The sequence below is a fragment of the Pochonia chlamydosporia genome, chromosome 1 (genome assembly GCF_001653235.2).
Source record: "Pochonia chlamydosporia 170 chromosome 1, whole genome shotgun sequence".
Classification (NCBI taxonomy): Eukaryota; Fungi; Ascomycota; class Sordariomycetes; order Hypocreales; family Clavicipitaceae; genus Pochonia; species Pochonia chlamydosporia.
In genome coordinates, this window is record NC_035790.1 from 4,974,843 (window position 1) to 5,000,274 (window position 25,432).

Below are 25,432 nucleotides of genomic sequence, written 5' to 3' on the forward strand. Positions count from 1 at the left end.
CGATGAGCCTGCTTGAAATCGAGTTCTAGGTTCGAAGTCTAAGTCGTGGAATCCCGTGGGGTTAGGCGCTTGAAATGCCCAAGGACACGAGTTGCTACAATCAGAGAAGCAGTTCTGCATTATCATGCCACACTTGTAGCAGTTGTTATTAGATTTCTGCCGCTCCCCGTTCTAGGTCCTTAGACACGCATACTCTGTTTCCAAGATTTCGCCACGAACCACACCTTTCAGCGTACAGCATACCCCAAGCATTTGACACCACGAACTTGTCTCTACCTTGGACAAATCCTCACAAGTAACGTGACCTTTGCGAGTGAGTTGGTGATTTGGGCTCTTGACAGCTAGCCTTGTTGCATTTGCCAGCATCGCCCGTCACACTTTTTCGAAGATATACATCTCCACCGATTCGGATTCCCGTCCCAAGACAGGAAGCGAAAGGACCTGCTTCTCCTGCGTAACCCAATCCTCTGCAGCCATGAGCTTAAAGAACTCCATCTCCGACGCATGACGCGGCTTCATCGCAATAAAGACCTTTGTCGAGAACTTCTCCTCATCGTCGGTAAATTCCGTATTCACGCGGTGAATAGCCGACAGCGAGTCCACCAGGGCAGGAAGCATGTCAACGTTGTAGGTGCAGTCGCTAAGCATGATGAGATCCCATCGACGGTCCTGGAATCGTCGTCCAAACTTGCCCTCCTTGGCTCGATTCCAGTCCATATTCTCGTACATGACTTGTGCGCGACCGAGATCCGATCCAGAGTGCTGCTGACGCAGGAGCGCCATGTTAGAGCGCACTCTACGTTCAGCCTCCTCCAGATCCGTCATCAAGATGGTGCACTCGCCCAGGCCGCGCGGGTACACGGCATACAGGCCCAGCCCAAGGATCCCGACACCGCAGCCCAGTTCCAGGACATTGACCTCCCGACTGTTCAGAATGCTGAGAAGCTTCCTCATGCAAGGGTGCTTGCTGGTTTCAAGGTCGGGGAATCTGTAGGCGCCGACCATGGCACAAAGCGAGACGACACCCGCATCCCAGACGTGACGGGCGATGCTGTCACCGAATTCTTCCTGTATCTCAAGATACTGGGGCTCATACTGGCCGCTCAGGAGGATGCGGCGCGTCGAGACATCATCGTCTGCTTCGGGGCCACTCATACCCACCCACACTGGCATGATGAGGCCGTCGGTGGGCTGGATAGAGGAGCGTAGGATGTTCTTAACCTCGTCGCCTAGGAGGCCAGACTCGGGGCTGATGCATATTTCTACGGATTGCCCACTCTGAAAGGCTTGTTGAATCTCGGGGGGAAACTCGAAAATAGGCTTGCAAACCCGCCTGCCGGCTTGCCATTTTAGTGCTCCTTTTTCGGAGAGACGACAGGCCGGATCTCCTGATACGGAGAGGACATGTGCTGTGACGACCAGGTCGATTGGTTCGTCTGGCGATAGAAACGAGTCTCCGAGATCGGTTGTGATTGTGAATACCAGCTCTGTCTGCATGGAGTCATTCGTGACAGTCATGCGCGGAGCGCGCAGCAGGCGAATGTAATGCATGTTGTTGCTGGAGGTTGTTCTTGATGGTCGAGTGAGCTGGGAGTTTGGTGATGTGCTGATTCCTTCACCAGGGAGCAGAAGTGCGGGTGGAAGAAAAGTGTCTCCAGGACATTATTAGGTTTGGGAGAATTGCGTATTATATATTCCGAGGCCAAGCGTTGAACACGCCATGAATGAATGCTTGATGAAAGTGTGTTGGTGATTAGGTTTTCGATGCAGTGAATTTCAGTTTCGCGTACTGAAACTTTGACCTTGAAATTTAGGTGGATTGCCACGACGATTATCTGCAGCCGTTTTCGGCTTAGTCATGCTGGACCTCGAGCTCCCAGTGCCGCCATGTGGCATTGCACTCAAATGTCGACTTCAAGGTTGCTAGTCGCGGCACCTGGGTGGCTACATCGCGTTGTGAGAGCAAATCATAAAATGCAAGCATGCTTTGAATATGCATGGAAGAGCCCTCGACTCACCTCTAAATTGAACTTGATGACTGATCGTGCAAGTTTCCCCCTGTCACCAACAGCTTGTGATCTGAGCCGGAGGTCTCCGCAGCTTGTGCCAGCGGTGTTCGCCGTAGTTATGGGGCACATGGCCTGCAATCGCCTGCAATCGCCTACCCCAGACGCCTATCGCGAGTGAACTCCCCGCAAATGACAAGAACTAGTTAACGTTATCGGCCAATATCAAAAACACTCAAATACAACAAATGTCGCTCTTTTGAATCATCCAAACCCATTGAACTTACATATAACAATCCCAGAATAGCCAATCACCTCACAATCCCAACATCCAACATGTCCTCCTCCACCACGGATGCAAGCGAGCTCATCTCCACGCTCCTCAAAACAGTAGAAGACCGCATCGTCCCTCTCACCCAGAAAGGCGTCGCATCCGGCTCAAAAGTATTCGGCGCAGCAATCCTATCCCGTTCAACACTCCGTCCCCTAACCGTGGCGACCAACAATGAGAGAGTATCACCACTTCTCCACGGCGAAATCAACTGCATCCAGCAGTTCTTCACAGTAGACTACCAGGACCCTTCTGCACGTCCTGACCCCCAAAAGGACTGCATCTTCTTCGCTACCCACGAGCCGTGCAGTCTTTGCCTGAGCGGTATTGCGTGGTCCGGCTTCAACGAGTTCTACTACCTCTTCACGTATGAGGATAGCAGGGATTTGTTCTCCATCCCTTACGACATTGATATTCTGGAGTCGGTGTTTCGGGTGCAGGGCGAGGAGAGTGATGATCAGGTCAAGAAGAGGGAGCTGTATAATAGGAATAACAAGTTTTTTAAGGGAAGGTCTGTTGAGGACTTGTTGGGTGATTTGGAGTATGAGGCGGAGAGGGAGAAGTGGCGGATGGAGATTAAGAGGGTGAAGGAGTTGTACAAGTCGTTGAGTGAGACGTATCAGAAGGGGAAGAAGTCTGGGGCAGAGAGTTCTAGCGTTTGGAAATGAGGGAAATGAAGTTAAGTCAAGTGGCAACTAACTAGTTGTCGAACACTGGATGATGGTGGTGTATTAGTGTAGAGATAGAGTTGTTCTCAGCAAAATTCGGAATTAAGTCTGTGTCCAATGACAAGCATTTGCTAGTTAGTTGCCTATACGTAAGTATACCAGTCCTCAATTCGAGTTTCCGCAGGGGTTTTGTCACAATTTCCTATACGAGGTAACCGACGCTGTAAGTAACCTGTCACTTACACAATACCTCCGCGGACTTTGACAACGACGCAATGACTGCTAAACGCTCATACTCTCGTCTCGTGCACTCTTTCATTATATAATTCAACACTAGAAGCACAATATTCATCCAAATGTACAAATAGCATACACAGTTATCACTCACTCACCAAGTCCCAACACCTCCCCAAATCATCATCCCATCACTCACCAGCCACATCAACCCAAACACAATGCAAACCAACCCTCGCCATCTCCCTCATCAAAACCATCTGCAGACCGCCAACAATACAGGTACTCATCCCCCGCGGGCATTCGCATCCTCCACCCCTCCGCCACCATCGCCGACCCGGAGGCCAGACGCCATCTCCACACCCGGAACCACTCTTGCCGGCCGCATGCCCGAAGCTCCAGAACATCACGGAGATGATATGGACCTCAATTCACGCGGATTGGACCAGCCCAACTCCCCCTCTACTATTATAGCCTAAGCTGTTCTTTTGGCAGTCATCCGGACTAATGTACAGTCAGATTTGCTGAAGGAATTGCTCATTGTCAAGACGTGTCCCGTTCTAAGAAGACTCCGCATTATGGGCGTAAGCCCGCAGCATCGCATGAGGAGTGGATGTTGTCATGCCCGCATCGATAGGTGCATAGTCATCCCGAGGAGCGGTGGCAATAGTCATGCAGCTGCCCTAGCCTCAGTGGACGCTCTCTTCTCTTACCCCTAGATTCTTGTGTAAGCTGGAATTGTGGTCTTTGCAGCCGGGCGACACTGCACTTTCACTTTTATGGCCCCGTGTTTGTCCAACATGAATAAATGCACAATGTGGCTATCCGGGAAACACAAAGGACTACCGAAAGACTCGGCAATTTCGTCACTCATGACGGTCGAGACCTAAAAACAGCACAGAAATGAGGCTGTTCTACCTGTACGACAGGCAGCTTGAAGCCGTCGCCTCAACCGGCCGCCCCTTCATGCAAATGTTGCCGGCTTACAACCGCCGTTTGTGAAGTCCGCATAACGTGGCCGCGCCTCTCGCCCATTTGTCCTCGTGTTGACCACGCAAACAAGTTGTACAACAGGCCCGTTGCACAAAATACTACAAACTGGCCTCTCTAATTTCGCACAACAGGTGGTTGGTTCATGCATTGCCGCAAATAGATTCCCTTCTCAGTGTGAGAGGGGGGCCGTGGAGTGATCCGTGTGTTTGAATCGCGGGCCGCAGTGCGCCTCAAGATAGCATTGAAGGCCAGGGACAAGGGGGAAGATGGATGTAAGACAATGGGCAAACAAATCTGCAGCCCACCGTTGGAGTTTGCAAATGTCCAGGTGAACAAACAAACAAAACTCAAATCGGGTCAAAATCCCTCCCTCATCGTGGTTGACGACGAGTGCCAACAGCCTTGTGCTCACTCTCCTCCACCAAATCTGCATGACAAGCCATTTCGTCTTGAGAAAGCGTATTGCACCAGACTCCAGGATCTTATGAACAGCCTTCACTGTAACCCCAAGCTGTACGACATATTTGCAACACCCCATCGTTCTTTTGGGGGCTGTAATCACCCCATTGGCTGGTTCGCCACGAACCATGCCCGTCTTTCCCGCTCCATGACGGACGCAGACCTCTTCCTTGACATGCATATCATGCAAGCCCTTGCACATTAAGCGCCCTTTGCAACGCTGCTCTCGTTCGGTTTGGCATTTTTGGGGGCCGGGTGTGCTAAGAAATCTGCAGACCAATCTTTCTCCACAGCCACGCACGCGAGATTTCTCGTCGTGGTGCTGGTGAGGAACCGCTGCATCCGCGAACGGTTGTGATACCCGGCTGGAGTGGACCAGACGGTTTGAGTTTGGTTGTCTGGAGGCCAAAGTCACACTGACGGTCAGCAGATACCACATCTCACGAGTATCTGGTGTGGGCGGCATGATTCGCAGCCTCAATTCCGTACATGGGCATCCTGTTTCCATGTCGGCATAACGGGAACGCTGAGACGCCCAAATCGCCAGCTACGTAATCTTGCCTTCGCCGCTCACTTCATCGAGTAAACTCCGTGCAGCATCTTGGGATTCTCGATCCCCCTCACTGACGTGGGCCGCTGACGTTGGGTCCCTTGCAGGGAAACGTGGATTTCTCGACCTCCGCATTTGCTAGCCGGCCAGACTACTGTAGCCAAAGCAAACCAGATTTTGATCCCTGAGCTGGAATCCTTGGAAGAGAAAAAGAGGCATGACGACTAGAACGTCCAGTGAGGAGGGGAAGAGGGTAAGGGGGGAGTGTGCATGATCACATCACCGTCGCCAAAAGTAGTAAAGAGACTCCAACACTTGAAAGGCTGATGGTGCGGTTCGTGCGCCTCAACTGTGGTGCTAGTGCGAGTTGAGATGTTGGTTCGTCGGTTATTCTCCCCAGATGGAAGAGACTAAAGGTGAGGAGGGGGGAGGCTGGGAACAAGTGAAGAGCCAAGTTACAGGCATCATCACATTCAAATTCAAACCAGGTGACGTGATGTGACGGAACTCCAAGAATAGAGAGAGACAAGGTCGCAGCCCGTTCGTCAAACAGGAAGGGAAGGGTGTGATTGAGGAAATCAATGTTTGTGAAATGCGGCAAGCCAAGATTTTGTCAGCTTCCAGGTCGAGTATTAGCCGCCTACGAATGACTGTGTGTGCGACAAGTTGACACCTCCAACTTCTTTTTTCATCACAAGCTTGCGTGACTTGAGTGATTTGAGTGAGTCCATGTCTGGTCAATCAATCAATCCCGTCTCATCTCAGCCCCGAGTGTCACGCATCCTTTTTCACGCTCCATCTCGTCCAAACGACACTCACAATGTGCAAAACATGTCGCAATCAGCAAACAATGTACTCCATAGCTGCAAAAAGAAAAGAAACCGCACCTTTCTTCTTCCATGCCCGCACTTGCGCCCGCTCTCGACAAGTCACAACCTTCGAATCAGTTTGCTCGCCTTCCATGTTCAATGTTCTCCGCATCAAATCAATTCATCTCAGTCCAGCTGAGAAGAGCCTCCAGCCACCCGAGACATGATGCTCCAAAAATGCAGCCACGCGCCTCTGTGGCGAATAAAACCGCACTACTTTCAGGGGTGTGTTTGCTGAACCTGCTTTTCCACCCCTGGCCTGGCCCCTTCTGCGCATGTCCCTCCTCCTCCTGGATAGGATAGCACAAAAAATAACATTTGAACTTGGCGTGCCGTCTGGTGGGTTTCAATACAACACAGTATGAGCCCTCTACACTTGGTATTGGCAAGCAAGGATGTAGTCTTTTTTTGCCATATTTACTTTTACATTGTCTCAACTCGTCTGAACCAACTGTCTGCGAGGACGGCCCAGAGAGTGCGCCCAAGTCCAAAATGAGGAGGGTATCACGACTCAGGAGAAACGCGTTTGACTCGCGATCAGTCTATCGGCCGGCTAGCCACCTTTCACATCCCACAAGTCCGTGCTGCCCGCACACCCCACGACAAAAATGATCAAGTTGACAAAAAATAGAAAGGACAGAGAATACAATTTTACGGAGAAAAGCAAACTGTAGAGGTGCATGTCGCTTGCATCTACCGACGGGAGTGTGATCGCCGTGCAAAGTGACCACCCGAGCGGCCATTTCACACCGGCAAAAGAGCACCACTGGCGGGTGCAACACCAGTATTTTCGTAGTTTTACTGCTTACAAAAGGTCCAATAAGCAAAAATATCGTGCCGACCGAGTTAGCGCCACGTTTTGTAGCAGAGAAAGTAGCCCAGTGCTGAAAGCAAGATTTGGTGAAGTTCTTCACACCATCTTGTGCGAGGCAATAAGCCCCAGGGTTGCAGTGGGTTGAGAAAACAGTGGAAGAAGTGCTCTTGTTACTTGTTGAGAAGCTGTAGATTCGGTGTTGGCTTTTGCGGCTGTTTCTCTTGACTCTTTCAATGATGCAGACACGGTTCAGTCATTTCCACAGGCTCGCTCAGTTACTCTTGTATGACGTGAAGACTGTTTCTTGAAAGTGAACCCCGCTCGAGGGACTACCTTGGGTTGTGAATGAATTTGATGGATGCTCGAGTCACTGGGAGGTTGCACTGGGCGGGACTGCAAGGGGCGGGCCGGCGGAAACGGAAAGTCTAGCAAGATGTGGACGGTCATATGGCCCTCTTCGCCAGGAGTCAGAAGAAATCATACCCAGGCATCGTTGGATGGAGGTTGTCTACGCGGCCAGGATGGCTGTCTGGTGTGGACATGGGGAACAAGGACACAGAGCACATTCACATTCACATTCACGCATCATGATCAAGGCAATTATGTGCGGTAGCAAACCATCCATTTTGTCTATTCTAAAATTCGTTCCCTGCAATACGTCGCTATCCGTAACTAATCAAAAGGTATATGATATGACACACTTATCCCCTCTTCTCATCTGTGCGCAGCTTCTTCGCCTGATTCTGCGACGCTCGAAATGAAAACGTTGGGTATCTCAAGACAGTGAAAAAAACGTCCCTTGCTCCAGGTCCCTTCCACGTTTGCATTGCTGATAGTACAGGTCGCCCATTACTTGTCTTAGTAACTTTTGTAAAAAACACAAACTCCAGGGTCGAGGATGTAGTGTCCAGGTCAAACAGAAATGAAAAAAACAAAGGGAAAAAATTATTCATCCTCGTGGGCTTGGGCCGCGTCCTTTAAATAGTCCACAGGGCTGAATGGCAAGATATATTAATGTACAGTCTCCTGGCATGTCCAATCCGGGAAATGGAGAGAGTCTCCGGAGGATTTCCGGATCCATGGTGGCATGTTTGAGAAACATAAGGAGAAAGCGGAAAGTAGACAGGAAAGAAAATGTGGCAAGAAACGAGGGTATTCCCCGAGTCAAAGTTCCATCCTGTACGGGATTTTCCCCAAAGACTGAAGGCGATCCTATGAGGCGAGGCCATCTAGATGGTAGGATTGTCGATGATGTCCTGGCAGTTTGCGTCGAATCGGAGGTTGAAAAGTCTGATGCCCTGCATGAGTTTTTCCGTCTTGGCGAGCTCTCTGTCACGGCCAAACAGAGTCAGGACAAACTCCACGCCCGAGTTCTTTCCCAAGCCTGAGCTCTTCTTCTTGGCAGCAGCCTTGAGCATGGGAGCCTCACAGGCCTTGAGGAGTGCCCGCAACTTGTCTGTGAGACGCTCACCTGCGTCGATGAACTCATTCATTAACTCTCGGTTCTCGGCACTGCGAACCTGACCGACAATCTCTTCTGCACGCTTAATCTTGCCATACAACTTGATCAGTAGGAGCCACAAATCACCGGCCATGTCAGCAATGGGCTTGTCAGACCCTTCGTGGTACACAGTCCAGTCGTAAATCCATTTACCTAGACTGTTGGCGTCGAACACACTGCCCAACAATAGGATGGGCTGTTCCTGCGGGTCCCAATTCTTAAGTGAGTACCCTTGCGGAATGCGGTGGCGACGAGCGTCGTTTTCGGTTGCCTTGGGAGTTGACGGCGGCGGCTTGGATCGCTGACTAGTGGCCATGGGCCGAACGGTTGACGGCCGTTGAGGAACCGAGGCTGATGACCGGCGAGCATGGCCGTGGCTTGTTGGTGGCCGGGTCTGTGGTGATGGCTGTGGCTGCGGAGAGTCGTAAGGTGAAGCCCGCGCATAGCTAGGATCGGCATAGTAAGAAGAGCTCTGCGGATGGTCCCCCTGATTAGTGTACCATCCCTCATCGTATATCGGAAATTGCGGAGTGTGGCGAGTCTTTGGCCGTGACTTGGCAAGGAGCACGAAAGTGCGTCCATCCACAGTCTCGATAATCTCGTCCTCGTCGGATTCTCCATAGGGAGTGGAAGCCCGGACATAGGTATACGAGTGCCGGCGATCGCGCCTGGGAGGAGTCTGATATTGGGCCGTGTGGCGGCGCGACGACGAAAAATCTTTGGCACTCACATCTACCGTACAATAGTCACCATAACTATTGTATCTCGGGGACTCCAGGTGCGTCCGGGGAGTGAGACCACCATGCTGCGAGTAGCTGCTGGCTCGCGTGTGAGCAACTCGCGTGGCGGGCCGTCGCGGAGTCGACGAGTCGAACCAGTTCGGTCGAGGAGACGGAGTGGGCGTGGCCGAAGACATGCGGGAATATTCCCACTCGTGGATCGGTGTCGATCCTGGTGTTCGTGGTGAAGGGTAGTTCATTGTGGTCGGTTTGTTTCTGCTATGCCGCGTGACATGCAGCTGTGGTGTTGCTGTCCCCCAAAGCTGCTGTGGCCCAACGTGGCCAAACACACTAAACGGGGATGAATGATGTAGTCGTCGAGGGATCCCCCCGTCTCGTCGATGTGATCGTCGAGTTCGTTATTGTTGCAAACTGATGTCGTGTCCAGTTTGTGGACGCCGCGCCTCGGGTATAAGACGCGCAATGGTGGACGTTCTTTTGGCACGTCACCTCGGTATGTGGTCGGAGGAGTAGGGGTTTGAAAATTGTCCTGCTGCTGCAAACATGACCGGTGTGAAGGAGTAAACTTTGTATATTCCTCTGGGCAAGGAGAGGAATTATAGCCAAGTAGTCAGGGAACTCGGCAAGTGGCAAATGTCCAGAGACAAGACGCTGAGCAGGCAGCCAGCGACTCACTGATTAACTGTTGAGTAAAGAGCGGCAGAAACGACGTCGGTTTTATCCCAACGCGCTTTGGACAATTACTGTGAATGCTTTATTGGTTGGTGATTGGCAAATGCCAAAATCTTGTAAGAGAGCAAAGGGAGGGAAGCAAAATGTGCGTGTGGAGATGGAGCGGTATTCTTATAAGAAAAGCAGGCGAGTGTCTCCGTCCTGGCGCTGGGCGTTTAGTCCGACAGGACAGGGCCAGGGCCAGGGCCAGGAGGGACTTTGGACAAGTTCCCAGTGCAGCCATGTCCAGGTCTGGTCCATGTCGGGTCCGCTCTGGCTCTGCATTGCACAAGCTCTAGCCATAAAAAAAAAACAAGCAAGGGCACAGGCACTTTGCAGGGGGTGGCAGGGGAGTGCAAAGTGCGACCACGAGTTGAGCCTTGAATCTCGCCGAGCCACCGACTGGACCTGGACACACTGGCCGGCTGGAGGACAGGACCGGCATGCAACTGGAATAGTTACAGACCCAGAGGGGGTGTGTCATTCTGTTCGTGTCTGGTCTGGTCGTGGCCTGGCGGATTTGATCATCAATGACCAGACCAGACTGGACTCTCTGGCTGGCCACCACACATGGAATAGCGGCGAACAACAGGGAACCTCACCCGTGCATTCATTTGATGGGCCCCCTGAAGGCTGTCCACTGGGAGGGGGGGTGGCCATAGGACCTCAAGTGCTGAATGGGAGAACTGGACACTCAAGGGCGGAGCGCTAGAGGGCATCTGGAAAGACACGAGCGTTGACTCGTCCTCCAAGCTTCACATTCATCATCGTCCATGTCTTGGTAAACCTCCAGCCTCGCGGGGGCTCGTCATTGTCATCGTCATCGAGACCAGACTGACAGCACTTGGGCCACGCAGTGCTTCGTTCACGGATTATGTTCTCTTTCGTCCGAACTGTTCGGTACTACCAACTTCGACTGCCTTCCACAAGTGTCCGATACACAGGTTAATCAGTCATACCACGTCTTGAGAATGTGACAATTACTCATCCGCTTGGTTCGCTCGGTCGAGATGTTGGCTGGCATCGCCCGCCCAGGCGCCCTGGTCACACCTTCAAGGCGCAATCGAGCCTTAATTGGAAGCAACCTCTCCGGCACAGTTGCTACCCCCGACTCACGACTCACACCAGAATCGAGTCAAGTGTGCCCAGTTCCCATTCACGTTGGGTTGTGAGAGCCCAGGTACATGTAGGCGTAAGCCACACACGCACAGTGCCTGACACCGTCCAGACGATGATGCCCATGTGCCCGGTCCGGTCCATGATCAACTGTTGGAAATCAGGTCGTCTCCCGTGCCCGCCGTTCGATCCATCCACTGGTCCCAGCAATCAGCTTCCTTTGTCCAATGTATCCTCTTTGATGACTACTGTTGTCTCCTACTGCCTCTCACTGGCCACAGCAGAACCAGTTGGTCAACGTCTCGTGTTGCCCAGCCGCGCTTCGCCTGCCTGCTGACTACCAGACAACTTCAGCTGACTGAGATGACTGAGACGTCGGGCGCTGTGTTGCGAGTGGGCAACGAGAAAGACATCAAGCAAGAAAATTTGGACAAGCTGAGTGGTGCCGTTCCGTAAATCTCACTGACTCGTTTCGCCTCTGTTGGCGAGCAACGGAAGGGCGAACCTTGTTGGCCAAGAGATCAATCCAGTCATTGAGCAAGGCTCTGGGTGTGTGCCATCTTCGTCTTCCCTGAGTATTGTTCTGAACGAGGGCTGGCAATGTCAATCCCAGCCCTCCCCGTGCTCCGCCGGCTAGATGTATGCACGCGTGGTATCCTTTGGAAGTTGTGTTGCGCAATATTACGACAAACAGGGACGCAGCTCGTTGACTGGTATACGACCAAGCTTACAGGCAATCCTTCAAGGACTTTTTGCATCCTTGTTGGCTGGTCGCAACTTCAGGACAGTCATCATGCCTACTCCGTACAGAAAACAGAGACTTTATCCTGGTCCCTGCACATCCCATATTGTACAAAGTAAACCTCACCAGGAACCGGTTCAACGAATCTCGTGAAAAGCGTTCTGTTTCTCACAAAGTGACGGCACACCAACAACAGGGGACCAGCCACCAAGCCAAGGAGCACTACTAGCCCAACTCCTCATCCTGGTATTGGTGTTCGGTACGGCCTGGCTGATTGTGGACGCAACAGACATCTGAGCGTGCACATGAGGTTGATGCTACTTCACAGACCTGGAACTTTTCAATACGACACCAGACTCTCCTCGACTTGTGGTACAATCGGTTCCGCATTGCCGTGTGCAAAGCAACTCATCGATCGCCTTGTCCGGAACCTTTGGCATTGGCCAGACTCATGCCAGGCACTCTTGGAATCCCATTGCATGTTGTCATAGCCTAGAGCATTGTCATTGTCACCATTATTGTTATTTGTCAATTTTGTTTTCCCTCAAAAGTTTTCGCCAGAACTGTGTAAATTACTGACCTGGCCTCTGACCCTGCCCTGCCCTGACTCAACCCTGTGTGGTTGCCTCATCGCCCCCTTGACTGCAATTTACCGAGACATGTTAAGCGAAATGATGGAACGAGCCCTTTTTCCAGCCTCGTACTGAGAAATTTGCAAATACTGTCGCCTTGGAACAAGCTTGTCTGTCAACAAAACAGTTTTTCTGCCCAGGAAATTTTGGAGGAAACGGCAGGTGGGCTCTGACAAAAACAGAGCAGAGGATGATCGGAATCTATCTGGCTGATGGACCGTGAGCGAGGCCGCTCGTTCTGATGCCAAAATGAACAAAATCCTTTTCACATACGGGGTCTTTCACGCACAATTCCTCAAAGGTCGGAGATTAGTGGATGACGGGTCTCTCGCTCGGGCGCGATCTCTCAATGTCAGTGTAAGTGTGTAGAAATCATGATATGCAGGGGCTCTGCGGAGTAGGGAATCTAGAATAAACAAGTCGAGTCTCCTTGGAAGCACGTCGTGGTCTGTCTCATGTGGTCAAGTTGATATCCAGCACACTCGAGCCCAATGAATCTCCATCGTCACTGCTGCCAACGAGAGGATATGCTTTTGCGCTCTTTGGTCGTTCCTGCCCGCCCCAGGTCGCTCCTTCTTCATTGATGTGATTCAGGGTGCACTTGCACTTTACAGACCACAACCCTCACTCCCAAACGTGTTCTCAACATCGTTTTTCTTCATTTCAAGCCAGATTCTCCTATCACACTACCGTGGATTCACTACTACGCAACGAATCCCCATTCAGTTACCCCTTATGTCCTCGCAATGAGGCTGATGTCTTGTTTATCCTTATTTGATAGTGAGGACGATCGGAACCCAAAGCCTTGGAATGCCTGGCATGTCTTACTCCTCGGCGCTTTCGGTACCCTTGCCAGGAACTCCAGCACTGTGGTCTCATTGTTTGCTTGTTTGTTGACACTACTGGTGCCCCGGTTGCTTTAGCATCGAACCTGGCGTCGCAGGCAACGGTATTGAAATAAGACTAGTTTTGAGGGAGTTGAAATATTCCCACAAGTTGTCTTTGACTTTGGAAATACTAACGCAAATAAGCAATGCAGCACATGGTCATTGGAAACATGTCGCTCCTTCTCACAGACCTGCACTCTTATTCGTCTCGGCTAGTGATGATTCAACCAATACCTCAACCCGAAATATTTGTCTACGAGGAGTCCATGCAAGCACCTTTGTGGATGAGAAGTGAACATATCCCTTGAGCCTGCCGCCACTCAATTACAGGCAAAATTGCCTGTTTTCATGCCCTTGCAACAATGCCGCGGTTGATCCAACAGCCCACACATCAAAGGCATGCATGGCCCTTCCCGATTGCATGAAATACCCTATTTCCTAATGGCGGATCAAGCCTGTCTATGGCCCCAGACTTCTTCCCGGCCCTGCGCCTTTAGCTTCTAGTTGTCTTCTCCAGTGGGACCTTGATGACTTTTATTCAGGATATCAAAGGTCCACCATGACGGGAAACTGGACGCAACGACCCGTTCCCTGTTCCCCGTTCTCCGCTCCGCATCCTCATCCGCCTTACTGGGGTTAGATTGCACACTGTACGGAGACAGCCTTGGCTCATAGCAGATTATGGGCATGGCGCCTGCAACAACAGATCCAGTGGGAGGTATTCACTACTACGAAGGTGTACCAGACTCCACGACAACCGAAGACGAAAGCCTAAATGCGCATCACGAGCTCAGCGTTCTGACGTCGAGCTCAGGTGCCCTGGGTAATTGCTACTGCTATTCCGGCTCCATGAAAATTGCTGAACCAAAGAATCTTCATGGAGTGCTTATGCCCTTATTGTTGTAGGAAAGATAAACAGACATAGGAAATTTCTAACCAAACCCCCCAGCGTTGTTCTCGAAGAACCACGCCACACCCTCAGCTGGGGTTGTCTGATTAAACGGTTAGCTCGGTGGCAGGCCATCCTCGCGTCCATCTCTCGAAAGGCCTGTGCTTTTCATTCTTCCATCACACTGAGCCAGCCCCTGGTAAGACAAGGAATGTGGGAAGGAAAAATTTTCTCCCCCATGTCCGTCTCGTTTTCGGATTTCTGGCTTGTTTTACATTTTGATGAGCAGGGCATGTTTCCTGCTCTCATTGAGAGAAAAAAAAAAATACGCTTCCATCATGTCAGGAGCGCCAAATTTGTGACTCACAACAGAACATCCGCTATAGATGGTGTTTTCTCCTGTGCTCTCATGTATGGTCTCCCAACGAGGCCACCGGGTCTCCTGTATTGATGTCCAATGCGGATTGTTATCGAATCAGGCACAACGCGCTACTGGGCGGCACCACGATTGATTGGAGCAAGGTGAAGACACGTCGTTGCAGTGGAATAGGTGCTCCCCGCCAGATCAACATCCTTGTTCAGCACGGCCAACCAAATATTACGATTGCCTGCATCACGGCTTCAACAAACCCACAACTTCGACAACCTAAAATAGGGGCCACTTCCTCCTACATATGGTGTCAGACCAGCGCTGACCGACTCTTTGCATCGTTGCTTCGATTTTTCGGATCTGCAAATACAAACAATGGTCGACTGTAAGAAGGTACCAATGAGAAGGTCTTGTTGGTGGAGTGATGGCTTGGACGCGGCTTGACGTAGCGAAAAGGAAAGGCTCGACCGAGGAGGAATATCGTGAAGGAGTCGCAAGACGGCTGATGCAAGAGGCAGCCAGGACTCCTTTTTGAACACGGCAGGGCAGGCTCACTTTTGTCCTGCTGTGCCTAAATGTCGCGGCCGAGGCAAGCTGCCATGATGACATCTGGATGGAAAACCGGATCGAAACCGGACCAGACGGTTTGACGGGTTTACGGTTTGACAATTTGTCATCCAGTCAATAGGTTCGGAGCCTGAGGACCAACGTAGTAATTGTAACGGATGCTCATCGATACACCCTTCCTGTATAACATAAAACGGACAGTTTGTCGGCACTACGCATCTCAGTAGCAGATTGCCAGTTGTGCAGCCTGCATGACGTCGTCGCGGCACATGTCCTTCAATCATGTCCCGGCTCATATGGAGAGAAGGCATATCAACCATACATGGCGCACACATATTCGTGGTCAGACCCGAAGATCTGGATCGTGCAATGGAAACAGACTTGACTTCTCACGGCTTCGGGCGATTGTATCCACGGCCAACGTAAGTAATACCCAACCAGGTATTCAGCCTGGGCATCTGCGCTCCCAGACGGCGAGGCAGGATTTCTTTCAACTTGGCCGTCTCATGTGCGAGTTGTTGAATTATCCACGAGTCGGCTCGCCCGTTGCATGAGATAAAGACCTTGACCAGACCAGACTGTTTGCACACCCCTCTGGTTCCAGCTACTGCACCTCTCGATGCCTTACTGCAACAATGCCCAGTGGCTCCCCTCCAGCTCGTCATCATGTCGTCGGCCGGGATAAATAAGTCGTCACACAACCTACAGGCTACCCTCACCGGCTTTGGTTCAACAAATATCTGCGATATGAGGGTTGAAAAATTGTTTGTTGTGTATTGTAGAATCGCCGATGAGCAAAGCCAAGTTGAATCCTCGTTTGATACCTACCTAGGTACATGATGATGGTCATCTGATACGCCCAGCCTCGAACGTAGCGTAACCCAACTTTCCAAAGTTGTTGAGCCTAATGAGATGCATCACATTTCGCATCTAGGCAGCGACATCAGACAAAAAGACCGTGGCTAAAGAGTGCGATATATTGGTCAGCATTGTATCAACTTCGTCTCTGAGCTTTGTTTTTGGCCCATATTGGTTTATCGTCAAGTTTTGTGCGATGCTCTCTGCCCTAAGCCGCCAGACTGCACATGTAAAGTAATGCAGGCACTGGGGGTCTCCTTCCAGTGCAGATGCAAACATTGAACATGGAACCAAGCCTGGGATCAATCAATGCAGGCTCGTCATGTCTCAAGTGGTGCAGTCAGTCTGGTATGGTCCAGGTCCGCGCCGCCCGTAATACGCTGTCGCATCAACTACCACGGCAAATCCCAGGCCCCCTGCCACTAATCAAGCAGCGCACAGTCTCCAGTGCTAGTCTGGTCTGCTGGCTCTGCTCTGGTTCGCCCGACAGCCTGCCTGCCGCCGATGTGCCCCAGCCTCTTTGGTCGAATCGCCCATGCACCGTCTGCTGTTGGGGGGCTTGGGGGGGTCGAATACCCATCAGCCACGTGGGATAAATGTGGCGAGTGTGGCTGTGCAGCTACGACTCTCCAGGCATTCCTGTGCTGGATTCACATGCGACCCAAGATGCTGGGACTTAGAGCCGGCGCCACACGCTTCCTTGTCTCTGTTTGATCGAATCGAAATTGATGGGCTCCACAACCATCGATGGATATCCCCGGCTCGATTTCCCGTCTTCCCGACTTACACATGATGATTTGCGCAGAGACTGCAAGCAAGCAAACAAGCAAGCAATTTGATTCCTAAGACTGCCTTGGTATTCATATTTGCCACAGACAGATTTGTTCATGTGATCGTTTGACCTCCAGGATTTATGACGCACTACGTCGTTACCCGTGATTTTTGGCACATCTCTTCCTCTCATGCAGCCAACGGCTCTTCTCGCCACCATGCACACATGAGGTATGTGTCATAGCCAGAACCAGGCACATAACGTACGCGTTGACGAACCACCTCTCTAACGCGTGTAATGCAATACTCGAAACGCGTCTCATTTTGCATCGTGAATTTCTGTCTGCCCTTTCCAGCCGTGCACACACCACGGTCGTTTCATTCTGCCTTGTGGATTTGTCAACCCGCATGGGTCAGTGAGTCACCTGCACTTGGTACTCATTTCATCCTGTTTCACCCTCCCGTATTGTAACGTGAATGATCAGTATTCTCATCTGCTTGGATCATGCAAGGCTGCTCGTCTGTTATTGAACCACCGCGAGGCTGTTTTCCGCAGGGGGGGATGAACGCACGGGCTGTCGAAAAGGCTGTCTGGTCGGTATTCCATAGGCAGACATGAGCTTATGACAGGTTTTATTCCAACGAATAGACCGCTTTCACCTGATTTTTCAGCCGTGACTGTTGGTGAATGGTCTTTTGGGAGACGTGGTTGGTCAGATGTGTCGCTGGGGTGGCGATTCCATGTCGTCTGGGGTAAATCGTGACCAGTAATGCGATTGCTTACGTGCTGAGATGTAGCCTTTTCTTGTGAGAAGCGAGTTTCTTTCTGCCTGGCGTGGTGAAGCTCTCGTGTGTTGGGGCGGGATTGTTACGTCTTCTTTTGTGGCTGCAGATATTGGCACGCCCTGGTGATGGGATGATGAGGATTCACGGGCTGCGTGTATGGTGAGGAGGTTGGGATGGGGATTGGTTCTCGCACTGGGAGGATGTTAGGGGCGATGTTCCTTTGACGGATGTTGAGTCTTACGGTTTGATACCGGTTCCTTTCTGGTGAGTGCGATGACGGTAGTTATTCCGGGATACTATCTGTGTGATCTGCTTGCTGTCACCGTTAGTTGGCTTAAATGGAAGTGACATGTGTGTTTATTTGTGTAATAGCGGTAAAAAAAATCGCATAACCCTTGATTTTGTTATTGGGGCTACTGCCTCCCAACTTAAGTTGCTAATTTAGCCGCTGGTAGAAGATAATGTATCTATATCGCCTTTCAGGTACACCCGTAGGTACCTAGGTAGTTTTCGCATCAGTTTGGCTCTTAGGATTTACTCTTGAAGATATCTCATTTGATCGTAGACAGCACATCATATTATTCGTCCAGAATGAGGAGATGAACACTTGCTCAGGCCTTGTAAGGTGATGTACATTGCCAATTCTAGTTCTAGTTCATCTGACCCTGTTCGGGGGTTTGTAGCTTCATCGGTGAGCAAACTCAGGCTCGTCGAGTTGCTACCATGAAAGCAGCCCGTTTGAGGAACATTATTCATCACATTACTGGCCTCAATACTCATGATAAGAGCCTTTAATCTTCCATTATGAGACACATTTACCTTACTCCCCTTGTTGAATACATGAATTGTTTGCTCTGTGTGTGTGTGTTTTTTTTTTTTTTTTTTTTTTTTTTTTTGGCGCATCAATGGAGTCAGTAATCACGGCCACATAGTAGGTATCACAAGTGTCGATGATCTTCTATCTGGATACATGTAACCTCCAGCCGAAAGAAACAGCCTCCCACCTGCCATGGCTTCATTGCAGTTACATCTGTCTGTGAAAACTATACTTATCCCCCGCCAACTTGCAGCGCTAACTGGACTCCCGTGTCTTACATCGGCGCAAACGAAACGTAAGCCATCTTCTTTTCAAAGACGGGCATCACCATCGCCGGATTTACCTTCTTCAGACAAGTCATTTTCATCACCGTCGGCCACTTTATGACTGCTCACTCCGCGCGACCACCCCTCTTCTTAGGCTTGTGCCCTGAAGACTCATTTCTTTCGTAGCGCTGCTAGTTACCTCATTCATCTACATTTGCTTCCATTTGGCCACCACTTGAGTGACCCTTGTAGAGTCGTCTTCCGTGGCTTTCTTATTCATCTTCGCTCCGTCATCAGACCTCACATGAATGGCGATCTCATTACTATGCTGCTTCTATGTCCTCCACTCTAACCAATTCAGGTGGACGTTATACCCCGTTACTTTACCGTTAACCACCGGTCTAACGGGCGGGAAGGAATTATGGTGTTGACCGCTATCTTCGTTAGATCAACCGAAAAATAAAACGGTCGCCAGGCTCATATCTCATTTCCGGAATGCTCCTTTGTCAACTCCAAGTCCAATGTCCCAAAACATCCGTTTTTCACACCATCACAAAGGAAAGCAAGCCCAATTAGACTTAGATTATACGAAACCGTAACTGTTCATACCGTACTTTGTTGGGGCCCACGCCACATGACGGCCCTCGCATATAGACCCGCGCCTTAGGCACGTCTATAGAGATAGTTTGGTATTTACATCTACATTTGCTTTTATTCGGTCACCTCTTGCCATCTCCCAGTCCTTTGCTTTGTCTCGAGACCTCACAACAAGGAATCACAACTCTAAGTCCGGAATTCATCTCTCAGTCTTCACTTACTATAGTGAACAATGCCTCACCATGATGGTTGACGAAAATGCTCAGGATCTTTTTAGGAAATTGGGAAAATGTTTGGAGACATTTTGTAGATTATACGTACCTCAAAAATTGTAAGAGACAGCTGTCAAAACACAGAAGAGTTCTTTGTGTAAAGCCATGAACGGCAGCAGTGAATTATAGGACATACTACGTCACGACAATGAAAGATTTAGGTCCAAGCAAAACAAATCCATTAACAAATAGGGTATCAGAATGAAAATGCAAACTCCATAAAAATGCAAACCCGAAGCAACAAAACTCCCATAACCAAACAAGACCCGAGGTCAAAACCTCTTCCAACCCCTCCCACGACCAACACACTCGCCGCCAACCTCCACCAAATCCAACTCTTTGAGGAGAGGATTTTAATGGTGAACCATCCTTGCAGGGTGGTAGTTCATACTGCTCATGGGCAGATGCTTATAAGTCTTCACGAAGGAGCATGCCTCCTTGTTGACGATGCAGTTCAGGCATCGGACCGTGTTGAGTTCCCTTTGACACGGTTGCTTTGCCACGATGCACTGATGTCCCCGTTTCATGCAGTGATTGCATTTATTGGCAGCGGGGACTGCCACCCCTTCGGTGCCCTTGAGGAAGTGCTCCTTTCGGTGGTCAGCCAGGTGCTTGTAGTGGCACACCTTCATGCACCCCGGGCACCTGACGAACCCGCGGAACAGTCCCTTGTCCTCACTGTCCGAGGAGTCTTCCGAGGAATATTCATCCTCTTGGACCCCCTGCTCTCCGTTGGCCGGGACGCCATTGGGAGAGTGTGAATGAGCCGGCGCGGCTGACCCAGTGTCCTCAACTGGGTTGAGGAGCTCGGCGATGGTGATGCCGGTTCGACGCTGCTCCATTGTGAATGGAGATTTTGGTGCGTACTTTAAAAAAGGAGGAAGAAGAAGAGGAGGAGGAGAGAGAAATGGTGACTGGTGATAATTGGCAGGAAAATTTCCTTGCCAGGTGTTTTTTGCGGTTGTCTGAAGGGAGTGAGTACAAAGCACGAGGTCCCGGGCAGACAGGATTGACAAACCAAAGATGGTAAAAGCTGACGAAGTTTTTTAGATGGTTCTTTCAGAGATCTGAGGCTTTCAAGAGAAAGGTGGGAAAGTGATCTGAATGAAAGAGACGTGAGCTTGAAGGAGGATGGACGGGAATGAGAAAGAATGGGAAACCGGGGAAAATCAGCTTCTTTTTATGTCGACAGGACATTACCTGTCAATGTTCTAACTTTCCGTTCACTTTTCACTAGGCCCGGGGATCTAACTATTTCAAACGATACCTTCAGGTAGAGCTGGCAACAAGCTGTGCTTGCGAGTGACCAGTATCCTGATCTGGGATAAGGTTCCCTAGGCAGGGATGATGACCTCAACTCGGGGTGCTGTTGACAGGTGATCCTAACTTTCCGGTTACTTTCCCTAAATTCGGGATCTGATGATTTCGAACCATATCGTCAGGTAGATCTGAGAACAAAATGCGATTGCGAGTGACAAGATTCCTGCCATCTGGGATAAGTTTCCCCTTGGCAGAGGTGATGGCCTCGACTCGGGGTGTTGTTCTGGACCGGGGATTGGCCTATTGGCGTTGACATACCCTGAATTATTGAATGATATTCTTTCTCTAGTCTATTAGTAAACCACACCCGGTGGAATTGAGTTCAAGAATCCATAGCAAGCTGTACGTGGAGTTATCGCCAAGCAATGAGAGCAAATTCAGGGGTTTATCAGTCCGGATCAGAGGAGCAGACACATGAGTCCCCTTGACGCCATGGAGTTTGGCCCTCAAAGCAGGCATTTGGACAAAGATTGAAGATCTTCTGCAGTCCTTCAAGCTTGTTTGGCCGTATGTGTCCTTGTAGGAAGTGTGACCGGTATGTACATCGAAGAGTGGGTATAAAGTTGCCCGCGTAGTCTGATCTGCGAGACCGCGAACTCTATACGAAAATGAACGCTTCACCTGCTAGGTACCCAGCGGCCTCCTGGGCTAAGCTGGGCTTTGATTTTGATCCTAACAGTTCCATTGACATATTCGTCGTGGTTTAGTCCTAGACAAGGCCCCCGTTCTGGTTGCAAATAAGTACCTATATTAACCTACGACCATTACAATTCACCGTGCATGTATCGACTATCACCTCAGTTTCATCTACAGCTTCTGCAAAGGATCTAGAAAAGTATGTGGCGACTGGATTGATCATGCCCTGTTTACAACAAACCTTCATCGTTGTGAGTGCGAGATCACATGCTTGACCACAGCATGTCTATATGCAGAAATCACGGGGTCACCGTAACTCAAAATAGGCTCAATTTTAGTCATATGTGAACCATTACTATGCTCTAATGTCAATTGATAGTTGGTTTTCGCGCATAAATGCTTCGAAAGGGGAAGTAGCTATGAAAAGGTGGTAGACCATTTTCAACCCGATTCACATCCTTTCGTACGTCAATCAAGAACATTTGAATTTGGGTCTGCGTCCATCTCAGGCCGTCTCTGAATGGCCGGCGTGATAGCCCTTCCAAACCACACATTACTACATCTCGTAGCAGATGGCCACATTCTTGGAGACGTAACTTTCGTGCCCAGGGACCAAGGGGGCATTTTAAGTCTTCGTAGTGGAGGTCCTCGAATCCTGCTTCGAGAAGCTCTCTCTCAACATGTTGTACTGCGTGCAGGTCTGATCCCAGAGCCTCCAGCCCAGCAGCCAGATAGTCCAGGAAATCCCGCCATGCGTAAGGGCCGTCGCAAGAATTGTCATCGCAGGCAGCCGCATACATGAATTCTTGCACCTCAACGTATCCCCCTGGTTTCAGATGACTATTTGCTGTCAAGTTAGCTTGCCGCGATTTGATATGTTGTCTCGATATCCAAGCTCTTGGGGGCTGGCGTACCTGTAAACACGCTTCCACATTTCCCTCCGGTCCTTAATCGAATGTACCAAGTGACGTATATGAACATAGTCAAGCTCGTTCTCTCCATATGTCCACCCCGCCGTATGTTCAATGTCGTCAACCATAAATGATACATTCTCGGGTACCCAATCAGGCTGGATTGGGGACAGGTCCATGCCGTCAAAGGTTGATCTGGGGTACAAATCCCCCACTACAAACAATTGTTAGATACTTAAGATTCGGCGATGAATTTCATTAGTAGCTTCGTCAAGAAAGAATTGCAACTCACTCTCAACACACCATGAGCCTGTCCCGGTGCCTAACGGAAGTCTCTTAGCAAGAGTAAGCATGCGAAAGTTAGCTTTCAAAACGCACCCAAATCGAGAATATAGGCGCCTCTCTGAAGAAGCTCTTGTATAGGAGCATAGAAATATTTTCCCTCGCAAAGATGCAATGTCAAGACATGTTTGAGGTTATCACGGGCCTGCTCATTCTCATCATTGGGGAAGGCATATTGGCCTGCATGGTACGCATGATACCTCAGTCCTCCATCCACAATATGTTGCCGAATGCTAGACGTCAGGCTGTGAGTATCGTCATCTGTTTCCTGTTCGTCCACGTATTCTCCATTTTCGATACGACGAATGACGGCCGCTTCGTTTGGAGTTGCAACAGAGATAGAGGTTCCTCTAGACGACGACGGCGAACTTGGCGTATAGGTGAAGTCCATAGTTCCACCAAAGTTTTGAGAAATTCGCAATTACCGTTTTCCTAAGATGCCACCACACAAGAGCAATACACCAAACTATATGAAGCGGCTATGGCATCATAGTATTAAGAGTCAAATTGCAAAGGCGGGGAGTTGGCTCACTATAAGTCATGTGCATGACCAAGTACCCGCTCCCCGAGAAATAGGCCGGATTTTCCACTTCGTTGTGAAACAAGGGCTTGCGTTTGTATAATTCCACTGCCATGGACTCGGTTTCGAGCGGTAGTGCAGCGTTTCCTCTGCGTAGTATAATGGGTCCGTATGCGCCCTGTGCTTTGAAACAATGAAACGGGAATCGTCCTGCAGCTGGGGGCCAGCAAGGCGGTCCTGGTGTGACTCTTGGTAAAAGTCGGTCCCGCAAACTCAAGACTGTCAAGGCTTTTCAATGTGATGTTGACTGTGGTGATCCTTGACTCGAGACGATGGCCCGGCTCCAGCATGTGCGTCAAAGAATCACACAACGATGTGTCTCTAACGTTGCCCTAGGCTCACAAACCGACCAAAAACACGACTTTGGTTTGGCTCGGCTTCTTGAGTTATTGTTGTTCGATAGCCTGATGTAGTTTTGGTCGCGCCGCTGCAGTAGATGATGAGTGCCTGTGGTTGTTCCGAAGGGTCGATATGGCGTCGGCGGCACCGGTTAGATAACAGATGGTGTGAACATAGCAGAGCTGAGGTGAACAATCTGCGAAGCGGGTAGCGGTGGGAAGATATGAATGCAGAGACCCTTGTTGATAGGCGAGATCTGAAATGTTGAGGGTCCAATTGCTGATGCTGCGGCTGCCCGAACCAAATCTATGTGTCAACGGGGCGCAATACCGACGTGCTCGGCGTCCTCGGCGTACGACCAAGGGAGTACGAATAGTTGCAATGACTGTTGGCTTTCAGAAGTCGTTGTATTCGTCTGCTGTTTGTGCTTTGATGTCGAGTGGTTTGGTGGTTTAGGAGAAGTAGTCACGATCCTGTCCAACCTGCCTTGTTTGGAAGGCACGACTCACTTCTTTCTTGACACCTCCAGAGTCCAGACAGTGTTCAGTCTTCGTCCACCTCACATCCGATGTTGGTGGATTTGGATTTGGACAAAGAATTAAACCCCCATCGTGGTTGGCGGAAAATTCCACGCCTGTTATCAGCTGCAAGAACAGTTCGCTTAAATATGTCTTGCTTCCCGCATCTGACCCAATTCCGGGGCCAACTCCCGGCCCATTGACAACAGAGAGGTCGAAGTCACATCGTCTGCGGGCAGTGTGTGTAACCTTGAACGCCATGTGCGCAACAACCTGGAAACGGCGATGGCTGCGAAGTGCCGCACGATGTTCGACGACGTCCTCAAAGCTACCAGTAGCCATATCCAGAATCCCTGCGCTTATGCTTCTTCGGCTCTGCGTTTCTGCACGAGTTCATAGACCCGGCCCGGCTGATGTGGTGCCCGACTGGCGTTCGCATTTCTTCCATCCATGGACCCATAAAGTGACCTTCAGGGACCATTTCATAGGGGATAAGGTGATGGCTTTGAGAAACCACCAGACACCACATCGACAAAGGGGGATCGATCGTTTGGGCCGTCAAGCCAAGCCCAATCTAGAGCCAGCATGATACTGCGCCAGCCAGACTAACCACAGAGCCAGTTACTATGTGGCTTGAAGCCCGGAGCAAGAGGCAAAGATTTACCTGTGAAAGATGACCTAGATTGCCGCAAGGAAACCCGATGCTCATAAAAGGTATCAAACCTACTCTGACTTACATAATCTTTGCACTTGTTGCTCGGCTTCCTGCATTGGGCATTGGGCACTGGGCCATCTAGATCAAACGGCTCAATACAAATTACGACGAAACTACAGACCCTGTTCCCGAATAATTTAATATACTGGTAATTGTTACACCGGCACCGCCTGAGGAGATGGGGGCCGAATGGCAATTAGCTCCCAAAATTCTTCTTTTCGCATCTGCACAATATGCGCGCACTATTGCTTACAATAAGACTAGCGAATTGATGGACCATCTCTTCCCTTCCCAGCAAGAGGCAACTGAAAAAGCTTTGCTCCGGACCGAAGCTGATCAAAAAAACTCCCTGTATCCTTGTCGTGGGCCAAGCAGAGGTGCGATAGTTCATAAGCTGGAAACAGAATTAGCAGTTACACCATCACAGGCGTTATGATTCTGACACAAGTTGAGCCACAAGCCATTTTGGCGCCGAACCAAACCATCGGGACAACCAGAACCACCTTGCTGCCCTACCGGGGGACAGCCTGTGCGCCACTGTGAATTACTAATTCAATATCCCAAGCCTGCACTACTGTATCGTTACATGTAAGTTTACAACTATTTTCGGCGCAGTTGAAAGCTG

The 25,432-nt window shown here is 50.3% G+C and overlaps 9 protein-coding genes across 9 annotated transcripts; 3 read left to right on the forward strand and 6 right to left on the reverse strand.

The window, feature by feature from the left end:
* Nucleotides 1–372: 372 nt before the first annotated feature.
* On the reverse strand, nt 373–1,551 carry VFPPC_13041 (hypothetical protein; the record flags this gene model as incomplete). The annotated part of the gene is made up of 1 exon (XM_018290818.1): nt 373–1,551. One exon carries the CDS (start codon nt 1,549–1,551, stop codon nt 373–375), a length of 1,179 nt encoding a protein of 392 aa, XP_018149704.1.
* A 791-nt stretch (nt 1,552–2,342) lies between these two features.
* VFPPC_01300 (cytidine/deoxycytidylate deaminase family protein) lies at nt 2,343–3,005 on the forward strand (the record flags this gene model as incomplete). Its single annotated transcript, XM_018281151.1, has 1 exon — nt 2,343–3,005. One exon carries the CDS (start codon nt 2,343–2,345, stop codon nt 3,003–3,005), a length of 663 nt encoding a protein of 220 aa, XP_018149705.1.
* Nucleotides 3,006–3,460: 455 nt separating this feature from the next.
* On the forward strand, nt 3,461–3,718 carry VFPPC_15333 (hypothetical protein; the record flags this gene model as incomplete). Its single annotated transcript, XM_018293086.1, has 1 exon — nt 3,461–3,718. The coding sequence occupies one exon, from the start codon at nt 3,461–3,463 to the stop codon at nt 3,716–3,718; it is 258 nt and encodes an 85-aa protein (XP_018149706.1).
* A 4,435-nt stretch (nt 3,719–8,153) lies between these two features.
* VFPPC_13042 (vegetative cell wall protein gp1) lies at nt 8,154–9,404 on the reverse strand (the record flags this gene model as incomplete). The annotated part of the gene is made up of 1 exon (XM_018290819.1): nt 8,154–9,404. The coding sequence occupies one exon, from the start codon at nt 9,402–9,404 to the stop codon at nt 8,154–8,156; it is 1,251 nt and encodes a 416-aa protein (XP_018149707.1).
* Nucleotides 9,405–14,592: 5,188 nt separating this feature from the next.
* VFPPC_18728 (hypothetical protein) lies at nt 14,593–14,901 on the forward strand (the record flags this gene model as incomplete). The annotated part of the gene is made up of 1 exon (XM_018281152.2): nt 14,593–14,901. One exon carries the CDS (start codon nt 14,593–14,595, stop codon nt 14,899–14,901), a length of 309 nt encoding a protein of 102 aa, XP_018149709.2.
* A 4,898-nt stretch (nt 14,902–19,799) lies between these two features.
* On the reverse strand, nt 19,800–20,288 carry VFPPC_13043 (hypothetical protein; the record flags this gene model as incomplete). The annotated part of the gene is made up of 1 exon (XM_018290820.1): nt 19,800–20,288. One exon carries the CDS (start codon nt 20,286–20,288, stop codon nt 19,800–19,802), a length of 489 nt encoding a protein of 162 aa, XP_018149710.1.
* Nucleotides 20,289–21,770: 1,482 nt separating this feature from the next.
* VFPPC_13044 (methyltransferase) lies at nt 21,771–23,046 on the reverse strand (the record flags this gene model as incomplete). The annotated part of the gene is made up of 4 exons (XM_018290821.1): nt 21,771–22,242; nt 22,317–22,527; nt 22,606–22,635; nt 22,692–23,046. The coding sequence occupies 4 exons, from the start codon at nt 23,044–23,046 to the stop codon at nt 21,771–21,773; spliced, it is 1,068 nt and encodes a 355-aa protein (XP_018149711.1).
* Nucleotides 23,047–23,186: 140 nt separating this feature from the next.
* On the reverse strand, nt 23,187–23,525 carry VFPPC_18727 (hypothetical protein; the record flags this gene model as incomplete). Its single annotated transcript, XM_022430296.1, has 1 exon — nt 23,187–23,525. The coding sequence occupies one exon, from the start codon at nt 23,523–23,525 to the stop codon at nt 23,187–23,189; it is 339 nt and encodes a 112-aa protein (XP_022285960.1).
* Nucleotides 23,526–24,026: 501 nt separating this feature from the next.
* Nucleotides 24,027–24,434, reverse strand: VFPPC_18726 (hypothetical protein; the record flags this gene model as incomplete). Its single annotated transcript, XM_022430295.1, has 1 exon — nt 24,027–24,434. One exon carries the CDS (start codon nt 24,432–24,434, stop codon nt 24,027–24,029), a length of 408 nt encoding a protein of 135 aa, XP_022285961.1.
* Between the last annotated feature and the right edge of the window lie 998 nt (nt 24,435–25,432).